The sequence below is a fragment of the Macrotis lagotis genome, chromosome 5 (assembly GCF_037893015.1).
Source record: "Macrotis lagotis isolate mMagLag1 chromosome 5, bilby.v1.9.chrom.fasta, whole genome shotgun sequence".
In the NCBI taxonomy this organism is placed as follows: Eukaryota; Metazoa; Chordata; class Mammalia; order Peramelemorphia; family Peramelidae; genus Macrotis; species Macrotis lagotis.
In genome coordinates, this window is record NC_133662.1 from 225667278 (window position 1) to 225684222 (window position 16945).

Here is a 16945-nt window from a genome sequence, read left to right on the forward strand (position 1 = left end):
AAGGCCCAGAGAGCAGGACAAGGAGCAACAATGGGAGACTATTGCAAAAGCAAACTGATAATTAGGATTAAAAAAAAAGCCAAACTCCTCTGATTTAGAACTTTCCAAGAATAGGTTGGCCTGCCCCAGTAGGGGATGAGTTAACCCAATGGAGGTCTGTAAGCAAAGATAAGATGATTGCTTGTTAGGTAGAATAGAGAAAGACTTCTTTTCAGGTGTAGGTTGGACTATTTGCTAAGTTTCCTTCCATCCTTAATTCCTTCCTTCTCTGACTTTTAGAGTGAATCTGAAAGAGGACGATTATGTTGAAGAGATTCAGTCATGTTATATGAGGATATATTGATGGAAGAAAATAATACTTAAGGACTAGCAAAGTCTTACCAAACAAGAGAAAATAATTAATGTCAAAATATAGCACAGAATGATATGACTTAGTTGTGTAATACATAGTGCTCTAAAACAAAGGAGTCAAACATACAGCCTTAAGGGATACAACACTCCAAAATAAAATTTAATTAGAAAAAACTTAATAAATAAAAATACAATAGAACAGAGATAATGTTAATATGTATTTTTCTAAGTCAATATGTGGGATCATTATGTAAGAATTAGTGGTCCCATTTTTCTTTGAGATTGGCATCACGGTTCTAAAAAAATCTTTAGAAAAACTGTAATCAAGATCCCTAGTTCTCACAGTCCTCTCTCAAGTTCTGTTGGACACAATTTCTTTCAGATTTTCTTGACTCTGGTAAAAGTTTTTAAAAAGCACATTGCTAAGGAATGATCTTGCAAAGAATTGTGCCAACGAGGAATAATGCCATAATTCCAGTCTTTAAATATCTGAAGGCTGTCATATGGAAAAGGGATTAGACTTATTCTCCAAACTCCAGAGGGCAAAAGTTGAACCAGTTTGTACAAGTTAAAGGGAGAAGGATTTCTATTTAGTATATATAAGGAAGAATTTAGAATTTACAAATTGACATAACTATAAATAACTATCAGAGCTTTCCAAAACCAGAATGAGCTGCATTTTCAGATGGGAGTTCTCTGTGAGTGATTATGCTTGTGCAAATGCTGATGCATGCATAGGGGATGGTGTAGAGCAAGACTGGGGTTTACCAACTGCTTTGGATAGATTTTAAGGAGTTTATGAACATGAACCCCAAAATTATATTTTATTTTCATTAATCTCTAACTGAAATTTAGCATTTCCTTTAGTTATTAATGTAGACCAAAAACCCCATAGGACTTTTAAACTTTGCCAGGCTTCCACAATATAAAAAATAAAGGTTAAGAGCCTCTGCATGGTAGAAGAAATAATTGGAGAGAATGGGAAGTTGTATTAGATTCAGTCACCCGGCTGGTATAGACAAGGCATTTTACTGGATGATGTGGCAATGCAAAGAAGACTAAGACATGTTCCATCTATATCACCCTTCTCTGGGCTACCACCTTTGGGTTCCAGAGTACCTTATTTATCTGAACTAGTAAAATTATAGCTCCTGAGTTCCACTGGAGAACTTACCTTAAATAATTAGCCAGCAGATATAATTGTATAACTGTAAATAGCCATGACCAAAGGGGAACCAGGGGAGAAAGTAATCCTCTCCTTTCCCTATGAGTTGTAGACTGATTTAGAGGCTAGGTTCATCCTTGACAGCCGGTTCCTAACTCTACTGACTGAATTGTACAGCAAGAGGTATGATTAATTTTCTACCATTAACTGACAAGTTATACTTCCTATTCTATCAGGTAGAACTTCAAATTTCATAAAAGGATAGCAGACTGTTAACACATTAACACTTCCTCATCTATTTTTTTTTATTTTTGCAAGGCAAAGGGGGTTAAGTGACTTGCCCCAGCTAGGTAATTATTAAGTGTCTGAGGCAGATTTGAACTCAGGTCCTCTTGACTCCAGGGTTAGTGCTATCCACTGAGCCACCTATATGTTCCCCCTCATCTATTTTTTACCTACTTTTTTTACTTTGTGTTTCAACATTCTTTTTTACACTTAGTTCAATACCTTGTTACATCCTAGGTTAGCGAAAATCATCTCATCAGGGACTAACTCCCTCCAGGATGTAATACATGCATTCAGGAAGCTTCTATTCCATTATGAAAGCTAGTAGAAAGGTGTGGGTTGAGATTGTTTTATTTGTGTCTTTTTTTCCACTGTTCAGTGCCTAGAACATATTAGGAAATTTTTAAATGTTATATTCTGGTTCTCTCTCTCTCTCTCTCTCTCTCTCTCTCTCTCTCTCTCTCTCTCTCTCTCTCTCCCCCTCCCTGCCTCCCTCTCTCTTTCTCTGCTTTTTCCTCTCTCCTTTCTCTTTCTGTCTATCCTTTCTCTCCCTCTGACTCCTCTGACCTCTGTCTCTGTCTTTCTCTCACTCTCTGTCTCTCTTCCCTCCCCCTTTCACAGAGGAGAGGAGAGACAGAGAGACAGAGGATACACACACACACACACACACACACACACACACACACACACACACACACACACACAGAAACGCTACAAAACATCCCCATTGTTCATTCGGGATTTTTTAAAAAAAATTTCAATATCCACCTTGAGTCCATCAGTTCTCCTTAGTTTTTCATCTTGAGTCCTCTAAAATTGTGGTTGGCCATTGTGTTGTTCAGAATTTTTTTGTTTCTTTAATTTAAAAGAAATTAATTAAATTAAAATAATTAATTGATTTAATTTAAAAATGGATGCCAAATTAAGTGCCTAGGACCTGTTTCTGTCCTTCCTCTAGTTTTCTTTCATATTTTAGATAAGCAGAAAATTTTGCAAATCCTGTTTCCTTAGTCACATACCCCTTATTTTTCCCACTCTAAATCTACTTCCCTTAGGGAGCATTAAATTTCTTATCAATTTTGCTGAGCAGTTGAATTAGCCCTACTTTCTGGGTACAGGGGAGGAGAAAACCTAAACCACTAATAGAAGTAAAGTGATTCCCCCCTTCCCCTGAGGAGCCACTAATACCTCTGTTAACATTACATCCATCTGAATTGACCTTTTTGCCCCACTATTTATTGATTGTAACTGGGTAGGCAGCAAGTTAGGCTAGGGAGGGATAGAAGGAGACTGGCATCCAATAGGTCTGCTTTCTATACACATTGACCATATGTTCCACTCTCAGTCATACTTTGCACAGATTCACCCAATCTATAATGTATAATCTGAGATGCAGTGAGTGAGGTCATGTCTGAAAAGAATGAAAGCTACTGCGCTCCTTGGAGAAAGGTCTAATGGCTGGTTTGGTTAAATGTCCATTAGTATATGGTGTTGTCAAGTTTTAGAATTAGAAGTGTCCATAAACCATCTCTATACTTTCATTTTACATAAAAAGAAACTGAAGGCTAGATAATTGTAGTAACCTACCCAAGGTCCCAAAATTAATCCATGGCACTCTTTCTTATTCTCAGATTATGATGCTCCCAGCTCTCCTGGGAGTAGACATTTATGTGGTCCCTTCTTTTAAAGTTAATACTTCTCTGGAAACTGTCTTAAAAGCTAATTGTAGTGAGGTAATAACCTGACTTTTTTTTGGTGGGGGGGGAACAGAGAAATGTTTATATATTCCTGTGGTTAGCAGAAATGAAGAAAGAGACTAGCAGCAATAGCTGCAGCCACTGCCTTCAGGGAATATGTAGTAAGGAAGGAAATAGGGCCATGAGATCTCACTGGGGAAATCACACTCCCTAAGAGTGGGCTAGCCTCCCAATGGGAGACCACACCATTAGGGGATAAACAGTAAAGAAGGATAGAGGGACACAACCAGATATTTTAAATACTGTGACACCATTCAAAGAATGAATGGAGGTAGAGGGCTTTGGGGGAGTGGGGTAAAAGAGCAAGAAGTAAAACCTAAAAATGGGGAAAAGATGTTACCCACAATTTATACAAAATGATTCTCTAATCTTTCTGCTATCAAGTCTATTTTGGTGATTTTATTTTGCATTAATTTTTTTTACAAACATAAAATAAAATGAGCATTAACCTGTATAGGGTGGATCAGAAAAAACAGGATTATACATGAAACTATGACCCACTATTATATATCACTTGTTTTTTCCTTTTAAGTATAAAATAAATTCAACATATAACTTTCAAAGCTATCCTTCTTGTCTGTGCTTCCTTCTCTTCTGTTTTGTACATTAAAAAATACTTGAATGTCCCTTTTTTCTTCCTTTTTTTCTTTTTTCGAGGAGAGGGAGACAATCCTGTTTCACCAGCCCCGAAATGATCTCCCCTCCCCATTAATTTCTTTTGTCAAATTAATCAATAAGTAAGGGCAGCTAGGTGGTTTAGTGAATAGAGCCCCAGTTTTGGAGTAAAGAAGACCTGAGTTCAAATCCAACCTTAGATACTTAACAATTACCTAGCTGTATGACCTTGGGTAAGGCACTTAACTCCATTGCCTTGCAAAAAATAAAGGAACAACCTAATCAATATGTAGCAACAATTCAGGCTTTATGTTGTACACCCTCTGGATTTTTTTAAAAGAAAAATGGCTAATAGATCATTAAGAGAGAAGAAAGGAAAGCAGAGGGTCTAGATGAACCCCAAACTAGATATGCTATGGCATGCTTCAAAGTCCATCATTCTTATTTGGTCCCTGGACTAAATATCTTTGTAAGAGATAAATGACATGTTTCTACAGAATAGAATCTAAGCTGACTTCTGAGCTTCAGTGTGATACCAAGACTGATTATAGATATCTGATTGGCTAATGGTACATTTGTGTTTTTAATATATGTATATCTGTGTGTATGTGTTTACTGTACCAGAAAAGTTTAATACTAATATAAACTAATATTAATAAACTATTAGAACAGGAACACCAGAACTAGCACTATTCTGAAATGTTGATGTTCAATAGAGATCAGCAAAGATAATAGACAGGAATAATATTGGAGGGGTAGTGGGGAGGATACACTAAAGTTGAGAGTTGGCCAGCTATTTTGGAAAATACTTTGGAAGTGCCCTACAAGAGGTCTAAATTGTTTCACTCATCTTTACCAAAAATGGACATATATACCCCAAAAGACCAGAGAGAGAGAGAGGTCTCATAATAAATCAAAATGTTTTTAGAAACAATTTTTTTTCCATAGAAAAAGTTCAGAAACAAAGCAGATACTCACTGTTTGAGGAGTGACTGAACAACTTGTAGAGATGGAATATTTTAATGATGTAAGAAAACGGAAAAAGAAAATTCAGAGAAACAAGTATGAAGTGATATAAAACCAAGAAAATGATATTCACCAGGACCTCAAGAAGTCAGGGGAAAACAATGCTCAAAGATATCCAAATTCAGATCAATGCAATGATGAATTTTGACTATGGAAAATTAATGCCATGTACTCCATCTTCTTAGCAAGAGAAGTGGTGGATTACAGATGGAGAATGAAGCATATATTCCTTGACCTAGTAAATGTATCATTTGTTTTCTTTAATCAGAATGCAGAATTTTAAATTATAAGTTATAAGGCAGGATTGTAATGGGGAGGATATTAGTGTCAACAATGTTAAAAAGCATCAATAAAGTCTTTGATAAAAGAAAGATGGTATCATGCCTTATGGGTTTTAGAGAAATATTTAACCATTTATTTCTCTCTATAGGGATTATTTTTTGGAGGATGATGGAGAAATGATGCCCAGAACAAGTCATGTAGCAGGTAAGATAAACCCAAGCATTTGCTTCTCAGTTCCTTTTCTCTTCTTTTCTCTTCTTTTCTTTTCTTTTCTTTTTGCAAGGCAGATGGGGTTAAGTGGCTCGCCCAAGGCCACACAGCTAGATGATTATTAAGTGTCTGAGACCGGATTTGAACCCAGGTACTCCTGACTCCAAGGCCGGTGCTTTATCCACTACGCCACCTAGCCACCCCTCAGTTCCTTATAGGATCCTTTTGTCCATACTTTTGACATTAGCAGTAACAGTATTTATATCAGCACCTTAAAGTTTATGACAGGCTTACAAATATTATCTCCTATCATCCATACCTATTATTTTCCTCATTTTTGTTGTGGGTTATTTCAGCTTCATCTGATTCTTCATGACCCCTTTTGCAATTTTCTTGGCAAAGCTAGTAGAGTGGTTGCCATTTCCTTCTCTAGTTCAATTGATAGATAAGGAAACTGAGGCAAACAGAGGTTAAGTAATTTGCCCAGGGTCATATAGCTATTAAGCATCTGTGGCTGTATTTGCACTCAGGTCTTTCTGACTCCATCCAGTTCAAGTGCTCTATGCACTTAAAACAATTAACTGATAGTCTTCTCCTGGCACCAGGCTTCATACAGGTGCTTAGGAAAAGCTTGTTAAATATTAATAGATCTCATTTCTATAATACTTAAAGTTTACAGTGTACTTTTCTCGCAACCATCCTGGGAGTTAGGTTGGGTAAGTATTATTCTCATATTTTTGAAAGGAAAGATATTCTATTACGTTAAGTGATTCACGGGGCAGCTAGGTGGATAGAGCACAGGCCCTGGAGTCAGGAGGTCCTGAATTCAAATCCAGATTCAGATACTTAATAATTCCCTAACTGTGTGACCTTGGCCAAGTCACTTATCTCCATAACACTGCAAAAACAAAGAAAATAATTGTTAAGTGACTCATATATGATGCAAATCTGGGTTTTCTGAGCCCCAATATATGACTATTTTCACAATACTATGCTAGTTTTTGGAAAAAGTCCACTTATAGTTTTAAAATATTCTTACCTATGTTATCTCATTTGATCCTGATAATTGTCCAGTTAGTACAAATATTGTTCTCATTTTACATATGAAGTAACTGAGGCACAGAACAATAAATAACTTATCCAGAGTCCTGCAGTGAAAAATTGGATTTCTGGGCTTGAGACCTAAATCATTTTTACTTCATATTCATTGTATTTTCTACTTTACTAGGCTTTTCCCCTTTTGTGGAATGAATGGTTATCTCCTCCTCATTTGTGAGGAAGAATAGTGAGTTGATGAGAATGCAAATATTTGTCCCATTAGTCTTTCCTGGGTGTCTTCAGCATTCATCTGATTTTGGTTGAATTATGGTGAAGGCAGACTTGTAGTTTATTAACAGTTGATTTTTGGACTGTATTTACTTCTTTAAGAAATTGTATTCATGGCAGAGGTTTTTGCTTTATACTACAAAAGAGAAAGAGATTTAATTCAACAAATAATTAGAGCCTACTATGTCTAGGACAGCTAGGTGACACAGTAAATAGAGTGCCAAGAAGATTCATCTTCCTGAGTTCAAATCTGGCCTCAGCTACTTTCTAGCTACGTGACCTTGAGCAAGTCACTTAATCCTGTCGTAGTTTCCTCATCTGTCAAATGAACTGGAGAAGGAAATGGCAAAATTCCAGGATCTTTGACAAGAAAATCCCAAATGGGGTCACAGACAGTCAGTCATATATAACTGAACAACAACAAACATGGGGGTATTAGTGATTCTGCTTTTAAAATTATTGAATTATTCAGTTTTAATAATTCTATTTATTTTTCTCATTTCTTAAAGCCAGTGGCTATTACATTTGGTTCTCAACCCCTTAATACCTTCCCCTTTTCTCTTTTTCACTCAGTGAATGCCCTGTTTCTGTTGAACCTCAGGTAGCAGAGTAAACCTCTTCTCTTGTGGTCACAATTCCTTTAGCTTCTGGCCTTCTGCATGGCTCTGGAGGGCTGATTTCTCTGTTTTGGTATCCTCTGAGCAATACAATACCAGGAGGTGTTCTATGGGTGTGTGCTCACCTCTCTGGTCAGTGGATATGCCCATTATGTGGCTCTGGAAAGTGGTACTCTACCACTATAGTGCTAGGGGGTGACTCAGTATATACCAATGAGTCCTATACTTCCCTTATGCCCCATCCCTTATTCTCTATATAGAGCATCATAGTATAAATGGACTTTTAAAACTCCTGGATCAAGTTCTAAAAATAGAATCCTTCCTGCCTATCTACCCACTCTCCTCTCCCCCATTCCTTAGTTCTACCACCCTTCTTTATTTTCTAAGCCAACGTCTTTGCCAACTTCCCCCCCTGCCAATGTCAATCCAGCAGCAGGTGCTGCATTGATGATGAACAGTCCTGAGGTACTTCTGCACCCCCTTCTGGGTACTTCTTTAAATAGCTGCCCTGTGCCCAAGAACTTTTTTAAGGGGGGTGACACTGGCTGAGTAATTTCAGATAAGTCACCTACATTTCCCAGGTCCTTCCTCATCTGTAAAGTAATGGAGTTAGACAAAATTATCTTTAAGACAAAAATTGCTTCTACCTCTCAGATGCTGTGATTCAGTTGGAATGAAAAAAGTGGAATAACCCTCAACTTAAAAACATGTTTGTGTGTTTGTGTGTCTGTGTATGTATGTGTGTGTGTCTCTGTGTGTTTGTGTCCATGTTCTTCCCTCCACCTCTACCTCCTCCACCCAATGCCTTCTGAATAAAGTAGAAACTCCAAATCCTAGCATCCATTTTCTCCCCAATCTAACTCCAATTCATGGTCATAGTCTTCTCTCATACTACTCTTCTTGGAATACTCTAGGGACAAATCAAACCGAACTATTTATCCAATTCCTGTCCTATTGTCTCCCATCTTCAATAATTGCTGTTTGATGAAGTCTCATCCCTTCATGTCCCACCTTGTGTGCCAATTCCCCTGTCTATTGCCAAGAAATCCTTTTTTCACTCATGTGAAAGTGATCTCTCCTTAAATTTTTCCTAAGGAGGCAGCAAGGTGGTGCAAGGGGCAGAATACTGAGTCAGAATGCTCTAGATTCAAATTGGGCCTTATATGTTTACTCACTAGCTGTGTCATCCTGCCAAGACAAGTCCCTCAACTACTCTCAACCTCAGGGTTCTTCATCTCTAAAATGAGAACATTAATGGGCACCTACCTCACAGGGCTGATGTCAGGGTCCAATGAGTTAACATGTAAAAAACTTTTCAAACCTTAAACTTCTACCTAAATACTCGCTATTGTTGTTACTGTTATATTATCATAGCACTTATATATCAGCCTTCTCTTTCTATGTATCCCATTGTTCCTTGCACCATGACTTTTCACAAAATTGTGGAACCCCAGAATGTCAGAGTTAGAAGAAACCTCTAGGTCAATCCCCAATTAAATTGAATTTCCTTTATAGCATATCTTATAAGTGTTCATCTAGGCTTTGTTCAAAAAGTGAAGAAGCTCTCACTATTTTGGGAAGCAGTTCATTCCAGTTTGGGATGACTCTGATTTTTTTTTAAAAGAATTTTTTCTTGCCTCAAACCTAAATTTCCATTTCTGAAATTTTTATCTATTGCTGCTAGTTGGGCCTTTGAGCATGTAGAGTTTCTCCTCATTAGATTATAAATTGCTGTTCTCACAGCAACTTACTATCCCCAGCATCTAGCATAGTACTTTGCTTAATTATTTGTGAAATCTGGTAGATGCTTAATAAGCCTCCTTTTAATTCAATTTTTTTTTTTTGTGGAATTGAGCCCTATTGCTAGTGTACAAGTTTGTATCTTGACCTCCCTTCCCGGTAGAAATCTGACCCCAAATTAGCCACCATCCTTTGACTAAGACAAAATGATCTGAGGATACTGGTTCAAGAGGTCAGTGTCCTTTTGTTGTATAGTTCAAAAATCACCAGCTGTCTTTTGACCCAGCAAAACCCCTACTAGGCCTATACCCCAAAAAAGATCAAAGAAGGAGGGAAAAGGACCCATATTTTACAAAAACATTTTTGGCTCCTTGTTTTTTTATGGTAGCAAAAAACTAAGGGTCACTAAAGAAAGATCCATCAATTAGGGGAATCTGTACAAGTTTTGGTATGTAAATAATGACATTGTAAAAATAAATTATTTTGAAATTCTTAAGAACTCTGGTCAACTATGATTCCGCAGAATTGACAATAAAGAATCTACCCACTTATTGACAGTCTAAATTTGCAAAATAAGTCACACATTCTTAAGACATGGCCATATGAAAATTCATTTTACTTGACTTCTTTTCTTTTCCCTGGGGGAGGGAGAGAATATAAATGTTTAATTAGAATAAATAATTAAATAAAATAACAAAACTTAATAAAAAAAACAAAGAAAACTAGTTTTGGAGTCAGACAATCAGTATTTAAACTTTCTGACACTTGGCTCTTTGTGACCTCAGGTAAAATTTCTTAAACCCCTTGGACCCCAGTTTCATCATTTTTAAAAAAGGGGACTGAACTTGATGCTTGCTCTATGTCTATGATCCTCTGAGTGATCATGATGATATTTTCAGTTGGTCGTATTGCAGAACTTTGGTAGACTGGAGGGAGAGCTATCTCCATGATGCTTTAAGCCATCTCATGTACCAAAGCTTCAAAGAGCTAAAATTCTGCAGATGCCCAAGAGGGGAAAAAAGGGGGGGATTAACAAGGACACTAATCATAAAATGCCATTAACCATGCTTCTTTTGCCCTGTTTTCTCCACAGCTTTTCTCAGTGAAACTAAAGAACGGGGTCCCCCTGTGCAATCACACTCCTGGAGAAGTTTTGAGAAGGTTCCTTTTGGGCAGACACACTCCTTGAGAGCATTTGAGAAAGCTCCTTTGGTACAAACACAAGCACTCAGAGACTTTGAAAAGGTAAGTGGTTATGGGTCACTATTACTATTCCTAGAAGAAGTGATATGATGGGAAAGTATTATCTATGGAATAACCCCCAGGATAAAAATCACATCAAGATTAATAATGTCATGATTGGGGGGGGGTTACTCCTTAATCTGGCATTTATACTGGGCTATACAGGAATTGAGTTCTTAGGCCAAAGGTTTCTTCTGCTGAGCTCAGACTGACTCCAGGGGTCATTCCCAGGGAGATCCATTGGCTATCAGGCCAGTGATGATAATTACACCTAGTTCCGAGTGATATTGGTCCAGGTTTAAGGAAGGGAAGTTATTCCATGCCTTAACCCCCCAAGTTTCTCCCCAGGAATCTCCAAAAGTAGATTGAAACTTCCATCAGTTCTGAAATGGACTGTCCCTTGGGTTTGAAATCATCCTAAAATGGGAACAAATATTCCCACAAAAACCAAAACCATAGAGACTCTATATAGCTCTGGATTAATAATAATGATAAAATAATAATTGTAATAATATTCACTAATACAGTACTTTAGGGTTAGTAAAGTGCATCTCGACTGATGCTTACAACAACCCTGGGAGGTAGGTTCTGTGATGAGGTAAGTATCATTCCATGTAACATATAACCTGAGAGATTTGGCAATCCTTCAATTCTATGTAGGCAAACTCTCTAAATAGCTTCTATTTGAAAGTGATGACAAATTCTGGCAGACTCACAAAATCTTGTGCATTACATTTATTTCTCTGTAGGACTTGGTTCACACCCTCCCCTCTCTGACATTCTTTGGGGGCCAAAAGTGTATCTTCATAACAAACACCTTTTTTCTGTCCTTTTTACTAAGGGTTGCTATGGTTACTGCAGGAGCCCTCTGGGAGCTTTTGAGTGGGTTTTAAAGACTAGAAATGCTGGGTTCTGTAGATCTGTTCGATGATGTTGGTGAGTCATGAGCTTTGTGTTTCAGTGGTGGAGGGTAAACTGTAGGATTTAACTCTTAGAGCTTAGAGATCTGAACAGCTGGGTGATGTTGGTGGGTGGCAAACTAGGAACTTTGCCAACATGGTGGACCCTTTCCCTGTTCTTCCTTTCTCTCTCTCTCTTCCAGCCTTTGAGATCTGATACAGTGTGAAGAAGGATACCAGGGCTATCTAGAGTTTTTAACAGCAACGTCTCAAAAACACACACAGCTAGCTTTTTTTTGTTTTTCTTTTGGTAAGATGGCACCTAGAACACACCTTCCCTCACACATGGTACCCCAGGAAAGCTACCTAGAAAAGACTCAATGGACTTTATAGGTCCACACTCACTCAAAACCATAACTCAACTCCCTATCTGTATGGTTAATTTCCCTCTAGTCATCAAAAAGACATAGTCAACACAAAACGAAGACATTTAATAAAATAGCAATAAAACATCTACCTCCTCGATAAAGCTAATGTACTCTGTCCCACAAATACACAGGCCATCTATGTGGATAGTAAGCATATATTGTATTCAAACATGAGGGAGAACATGTATAGTTAACACAAGTGGGGAAGAACTTTTCACCCCTTTGACACTCTATTTGTGTGTATGTGGGAAACTGTTGATACATTTTGGTGAAATCATCATTCCACTTTCATTGAATATATTCCCCAATGAATGTGCCATCTCTCTTCTGGGTGTATTGCTTCTCTCATCTTATCATGATTAGTGGGCACATGGTCTCAGCTGAGGTGTGCTCTGGTAATTGCTGGATATGTAGTCTCTGGTGAACAGAGAACAAAGCCATGTTACAAATATCCGTTTTAGAGCTAGATATTCCCCAAGTCTTCTATGGTTTAGCTTGCAAATAATATGACTCAAAATACAAGTTAATATGTCAAAGTTGTTCTTTTTTTCACCTCGCCCTCATTTTTGTCTTTATTACGCCTGTCTGTTAGCAGTATAGCCTTGGAATATTGATACTTTATTTTGTCTAGTGAAAAAATATCTCTTCCTGAAGCATAAGAAAATCATAGAATAAAAAGTTTTGAAACTCATCCTGGATTAATGACAAAATAAAATGAGTAGAGAAGGAAAAAATCATCCTTTAAGGAAAGGGTCAGTATACTCTCTGGTCAAGCATAGACTTGGTCCATACTCTAATATCTCATTCTATCTTGTATAGTTTAGATCAAGAATCAGCTACCTTTTAGAAGTGGACTGCCAAGTTGTTGGCTCCTCTCCTTCTGGAACACAGCATCTGTTTTGTACTCTTTGGTGCTCATTGTCCTCTTGGTCTGGGGAACCGATGTCAGGGAGCCAAGGCTGAGAAGCAAAGAAGTGGCCAAGATGATCAGAGGACATATTCCCCTTTCTGGCTCAAACAATCTTCATGAACAGTGCTACTTCAGAAGTGATAGGCATCATGACAGTGAATAGAGGGTCAGTCTTAGAGGCAGGAAAATCTGAATTTGACATACTGGCTATGTGACCTTGGATAAGTAATATAAGCTTTTAGTGCCACAGTCAGCTCTGTATTATATCTATGCTGTACCAGAAGCTTTCTCTGAAGGCATTTCCTACACTAGTAAAATGTCTGATCTGATTAAAAGGTATTTTAGAGATTTACTTTATCAGAAACTTCATTTTCATTTACAGTTATCCCTTCCACATCGTGACTTTCCCAATTATGGCTCTGTTTTTAGGTTTTTGCAAGGCAAATGGGGTTAAGTGGCTTGCCCAAGGTCACACAGCTAGGTAATTATTAAGTGTCTGAGGCCAGATTTGAACTCAGGTGCTCCTGACTCCAGGGCCAGTGTTCTATCCACTGCGCCCTCTAGCTGCCCCCCAATTGTGTTTTTGATCCATTTTACATTAGAATGAAAAAGATTGGCTTAATTTAAGAACAAGTCAGTCAGCAAGTATTACTATATGCTAGGTCCTTTGCTAAGTACTGGGAATTCAAATTCAGTAATAACAATGATAATAATGTCATTTAAATAGCACTATTATGTACTTTCCATGTACTCTGCTAAGTCTCTGATCTCACCTCATTCTGATATGGAAGTAGGGAAACATTCAAAGATACTCTGAGGAAATTGAGGCAACAGAGTTGTTATCATTTGGCTTTCATTCTTGAAGAAGACCAATGACATCAGAAGGGTGATATTTTGACTTGCCAGTGACTTGGATTTAAATGAGACAGAGATGTGAAGTCATTAGTCTCCCTGGAGGCATGGTAGAAGAAGATTAGAGTGCATCTTCCTTAAATGGAGATTCCAGGAGAAGGCTGGGGCCTCAAAGGTGTGAATTCACCCAACGAGTGAATCTCACAGTTTTGAATGCACTTCAAGGCTGGATAGATTTCTGGGACATGGGAGTGGAAATCCAAAATGCAACTTAGAGGGGAAGGAAATAGAAAGCAAGGTAGGAGATGACTGGACTTGTGGGAAGAGAGGGGACCAGTGCTAGGGGATGCATTCTCAGGTCCAGAAAATACCAGTAGTTTCTGAAGAGAATAGTGTGAGTTCAGATTATCCTTTTCCCCTCCTTTCCAAATTCTCTGAACTGATTGACCTGGAAATTCCAGAGGCAAAGACTCTGATTCTGTAATTAAAGATAAAAGCATTAAAATGTAAGTGCTGAATAATCCATCAGACTGAGTGTTTCATAATGAATTATAAATAAGTCAATCAGCAAATCTAAGTGTAAATTATTGATTCATGTGTGAGTCTTCCAGTTTCTGAGAGATGCTGAAGAAAATGGAAAAATATTGGTTATCTGATAAAAAGGGAAGCACTGATGGGGGGAAAGGGGTGGGGGACAAGGGTTGGGTTTGAGGATGAGAATTGTAATTGACCCTGAGAAAAATTCAATTGAAAGGAGAGGTTATGGGAGAGGATGGTCAGATCCTGGGTGTGGATGAGGGTGGATTAGCTGTGGCCTAAAAAATAGTCCAAAATAAATGCAGTGGGAGGGGATGGGAATATGTTGGCTCTGAGGCTTACCCTGCTGAGGGTGAAGCCCATGAAGGAGGACAACTTAAGTAGAAGATGGTCATGCGTGGTGTATCTAAAAGTTATGAAGATTTTCTCTACATCAGCATCTTGGGACAAAGTCTTGATTAACTCATGCTAATCACATTTTTGCCAAGGACAGAAGATAAATTTTGAGGACTTTACAATTTTGATTAGACTTGTTCATGTTCATTTTCTTTTCAAATTTTTACTGATGTTTTTGTTCTTATATCACCTTCATTTGTAATAGTTCTTTCCCCTTTTCACTCCCTTGAAAATTGTTATAACAAACATCAGAAAAGAAAGGAACAAAAGAAAAAATAAATTTTACAAAGCTTACCAACCCATCATTCAAGATTTACAGTATACAAAATATTCCACTTCCATGATCTCCCACCTTTGCAAAGAGGGAGTAAGCAATGTGCATTTTCTCCTTCCTTCTTTGAGGTCAATCATTATTATTATTATAGCATTTCTTTTTCTGTCATAGTTCTTACTATTTTCCTGGTTCTGCTTACTTCATTTTGTATCAGTACATATGTCTTCCTCTGATTTTCTGCATTCTTCATATTCAGTGTTTCCTATGGTAGTATAATATTCTATTACCTTCAGACCATACATATGTCTAGCTGATCAGGGACAAATAAAAGTTGCTTGTTTGTTGTTTTAAATACCATTCTCATAGGATTAATGTATCTCTGTAATATAACTGTTCAAAGCATTGGGCTGTTGAAGGCAGGGTTGGGTGTTGACATGGGGTGAGAGCAGCATTTATATTTGATGCTATTTGATATTCCAAAGTCACAAATTATGGTCTTGAACCCTGCTTGTGTGTTGTGATTGTGTTTTTGGTTGCATGTGCACAAGTCTGTAAGGAGAATGTGGATGAATTGGCCTCATGTGCACAGTCTCCTGAAGGTGAGTTGGTAACTTCAACTTTATCGGGAAAGAATCCCTCAAGGGAAGAAAGGAAAGGAAAATATTATTATCATCTTTGACCAAAAAAAAGTATTGAAAAGAGGTTGGGTGGGGGGAGGATGAAAGAATTAAGGTTTATCATGAAAATTTGATAATAGTATGAATGGAAAGGGGGATGAGAAGGGTTCCCTGAACTATAGTGGTGAAGTTGCTGTGAGGCCAAGAGTTGTAGACTTCACATTTGAAAAATAACTCAAAGGTACTCCATAGATGATTTCTGGTGACTCAGTTGAATGGGAGAACAGGCTTCAATATGGACCAAGGCTAGGAATAGCCCTTGGAGCAAGAGAAAGAGAGGAGTAGATTGACCAATATGATCAGAAAGGAAAATGATCAATGTTAGAGGGGGAAATGGGTGGAAAGGAAAAACTGAAACACTAATGCATTGTTGGTGGAGTTGTGGACTGATCCAACCTTTCTGGAGGTGCAATTTAGAATTATGGCCAAAGGGCAATAAAAATGTTTATGCCCTTTTATCCAGCAATACCACTACTAGATCTATACCCTGAAGAGATCATAAAAAGGGTAAAAATCCCACATGTACCAAAAATATTCATAGCAGCCCTTTTTTGAAGTAGCAAAGAATTGGAAATTGGGGGGATGCCCATCAATTGAGAATGGCTAAATTGTGGTATATGTATGTCATAGAACACTATTGTTTTATAAGAAATCATGAGGGACAGACTTTCAGAAAGCCTGGAAAGACTCGCAGGAATTGATGCTGAGTGAAATGAGCAGAACCAAAAGAACATTATGCACACTGAAAACAATATGGGCACATGAGCAACCATGATGGACTTGTTCATTTCAGCAGTTCAATAATCAAAGACAATTTTAAAAGATTTGTGACAGAAAATACTATCCATATCCAGAGAAGGAACTGTGGAGTTTAAATGAAGAACAAAGCTTAATATCTTCAAAAAAAGAGAAAGAGAAGGAAATCAGAGTTTTAAAGTCTAGCTTGCCAGAGGCTCATTGCAGTGGTCTTTGAGATTCATCATATGGGGACACCAACCTAATCCCTTGAGAAGCTCTGCCTTCTAGCCTCTTGGGTCATCTGGTGTAGAATGAATTCAGTATTGTGTTCAGACCAGTTCAGGTCACCAAATATTTATTAAGGACCTATACTATATGCCAGGCTAAGTTCTGGGGGTGCAAAGAAAGGTAAAAATAGTTCCTGTCCTTAAAGAGCTCACATTCTAATAAAGGATACCATATGTAATTAACTATGTGCAAACTAGATATATAGGAAAAATTTGATGTAATCTCTTCTGAGATTTTAGGTGAAACTTAAAGGAAGCTGGTGAAGACAAGGAGAGAGCTCTTGTCAGCCAAGGAGAGCAGTTTAGGGGAATGTGTGGAGTTGGGAGAAAG

At 37.8% G+C, this 16945-nt stretch overlaps 1 protein-coding gene and 1 long non-coding RNA gene across 11 annotated transcripts in view; one reads left to right on the forward strand and one right to left on the reverse strand.

The window, feature by feature from the left end:
* Positions 1-16945, forward strand: part of PDE4DIP (phosphodiesterase 4D interacting protein) — a 239330-nt gene that overhangs the window by 19959 nt on the left and 202426 nt on the right. For all 9 annotated transcript variants that reach the window (XM_074188585.1, XM_074188592.1, XM_074188586.1 and 6 more), the window contains exons 2-3: positions 5630-5685; positions 10468-10619. In XM_074188585.1, coding sequence (XP_074044686.1) covers positions 5630-5685; positions 10468-10619 — 208 coding nt within the window. The remainder of the gene's footprint in view (positions 1-5629; positions 5686-10467; positions 10620-16945) is intronic.
* Positions 1-16945, reverse strand: part of LOC141488497 (uncharacterized) — a 34890-nt gene that overhangs the window by 14093 nt on the left and 3852 nt on the right. For both annotated transcript variants that reach the window (XR_012468709.1, XR_012468710.1), the window contains exon 2: positions 12784-12902. This is a non-coding gene — a long non-coding RNA (uncharacterized LOC141488497). The remainder of the gene's footprint in view (positions 1-12783; positions 12903-16945) is intronic.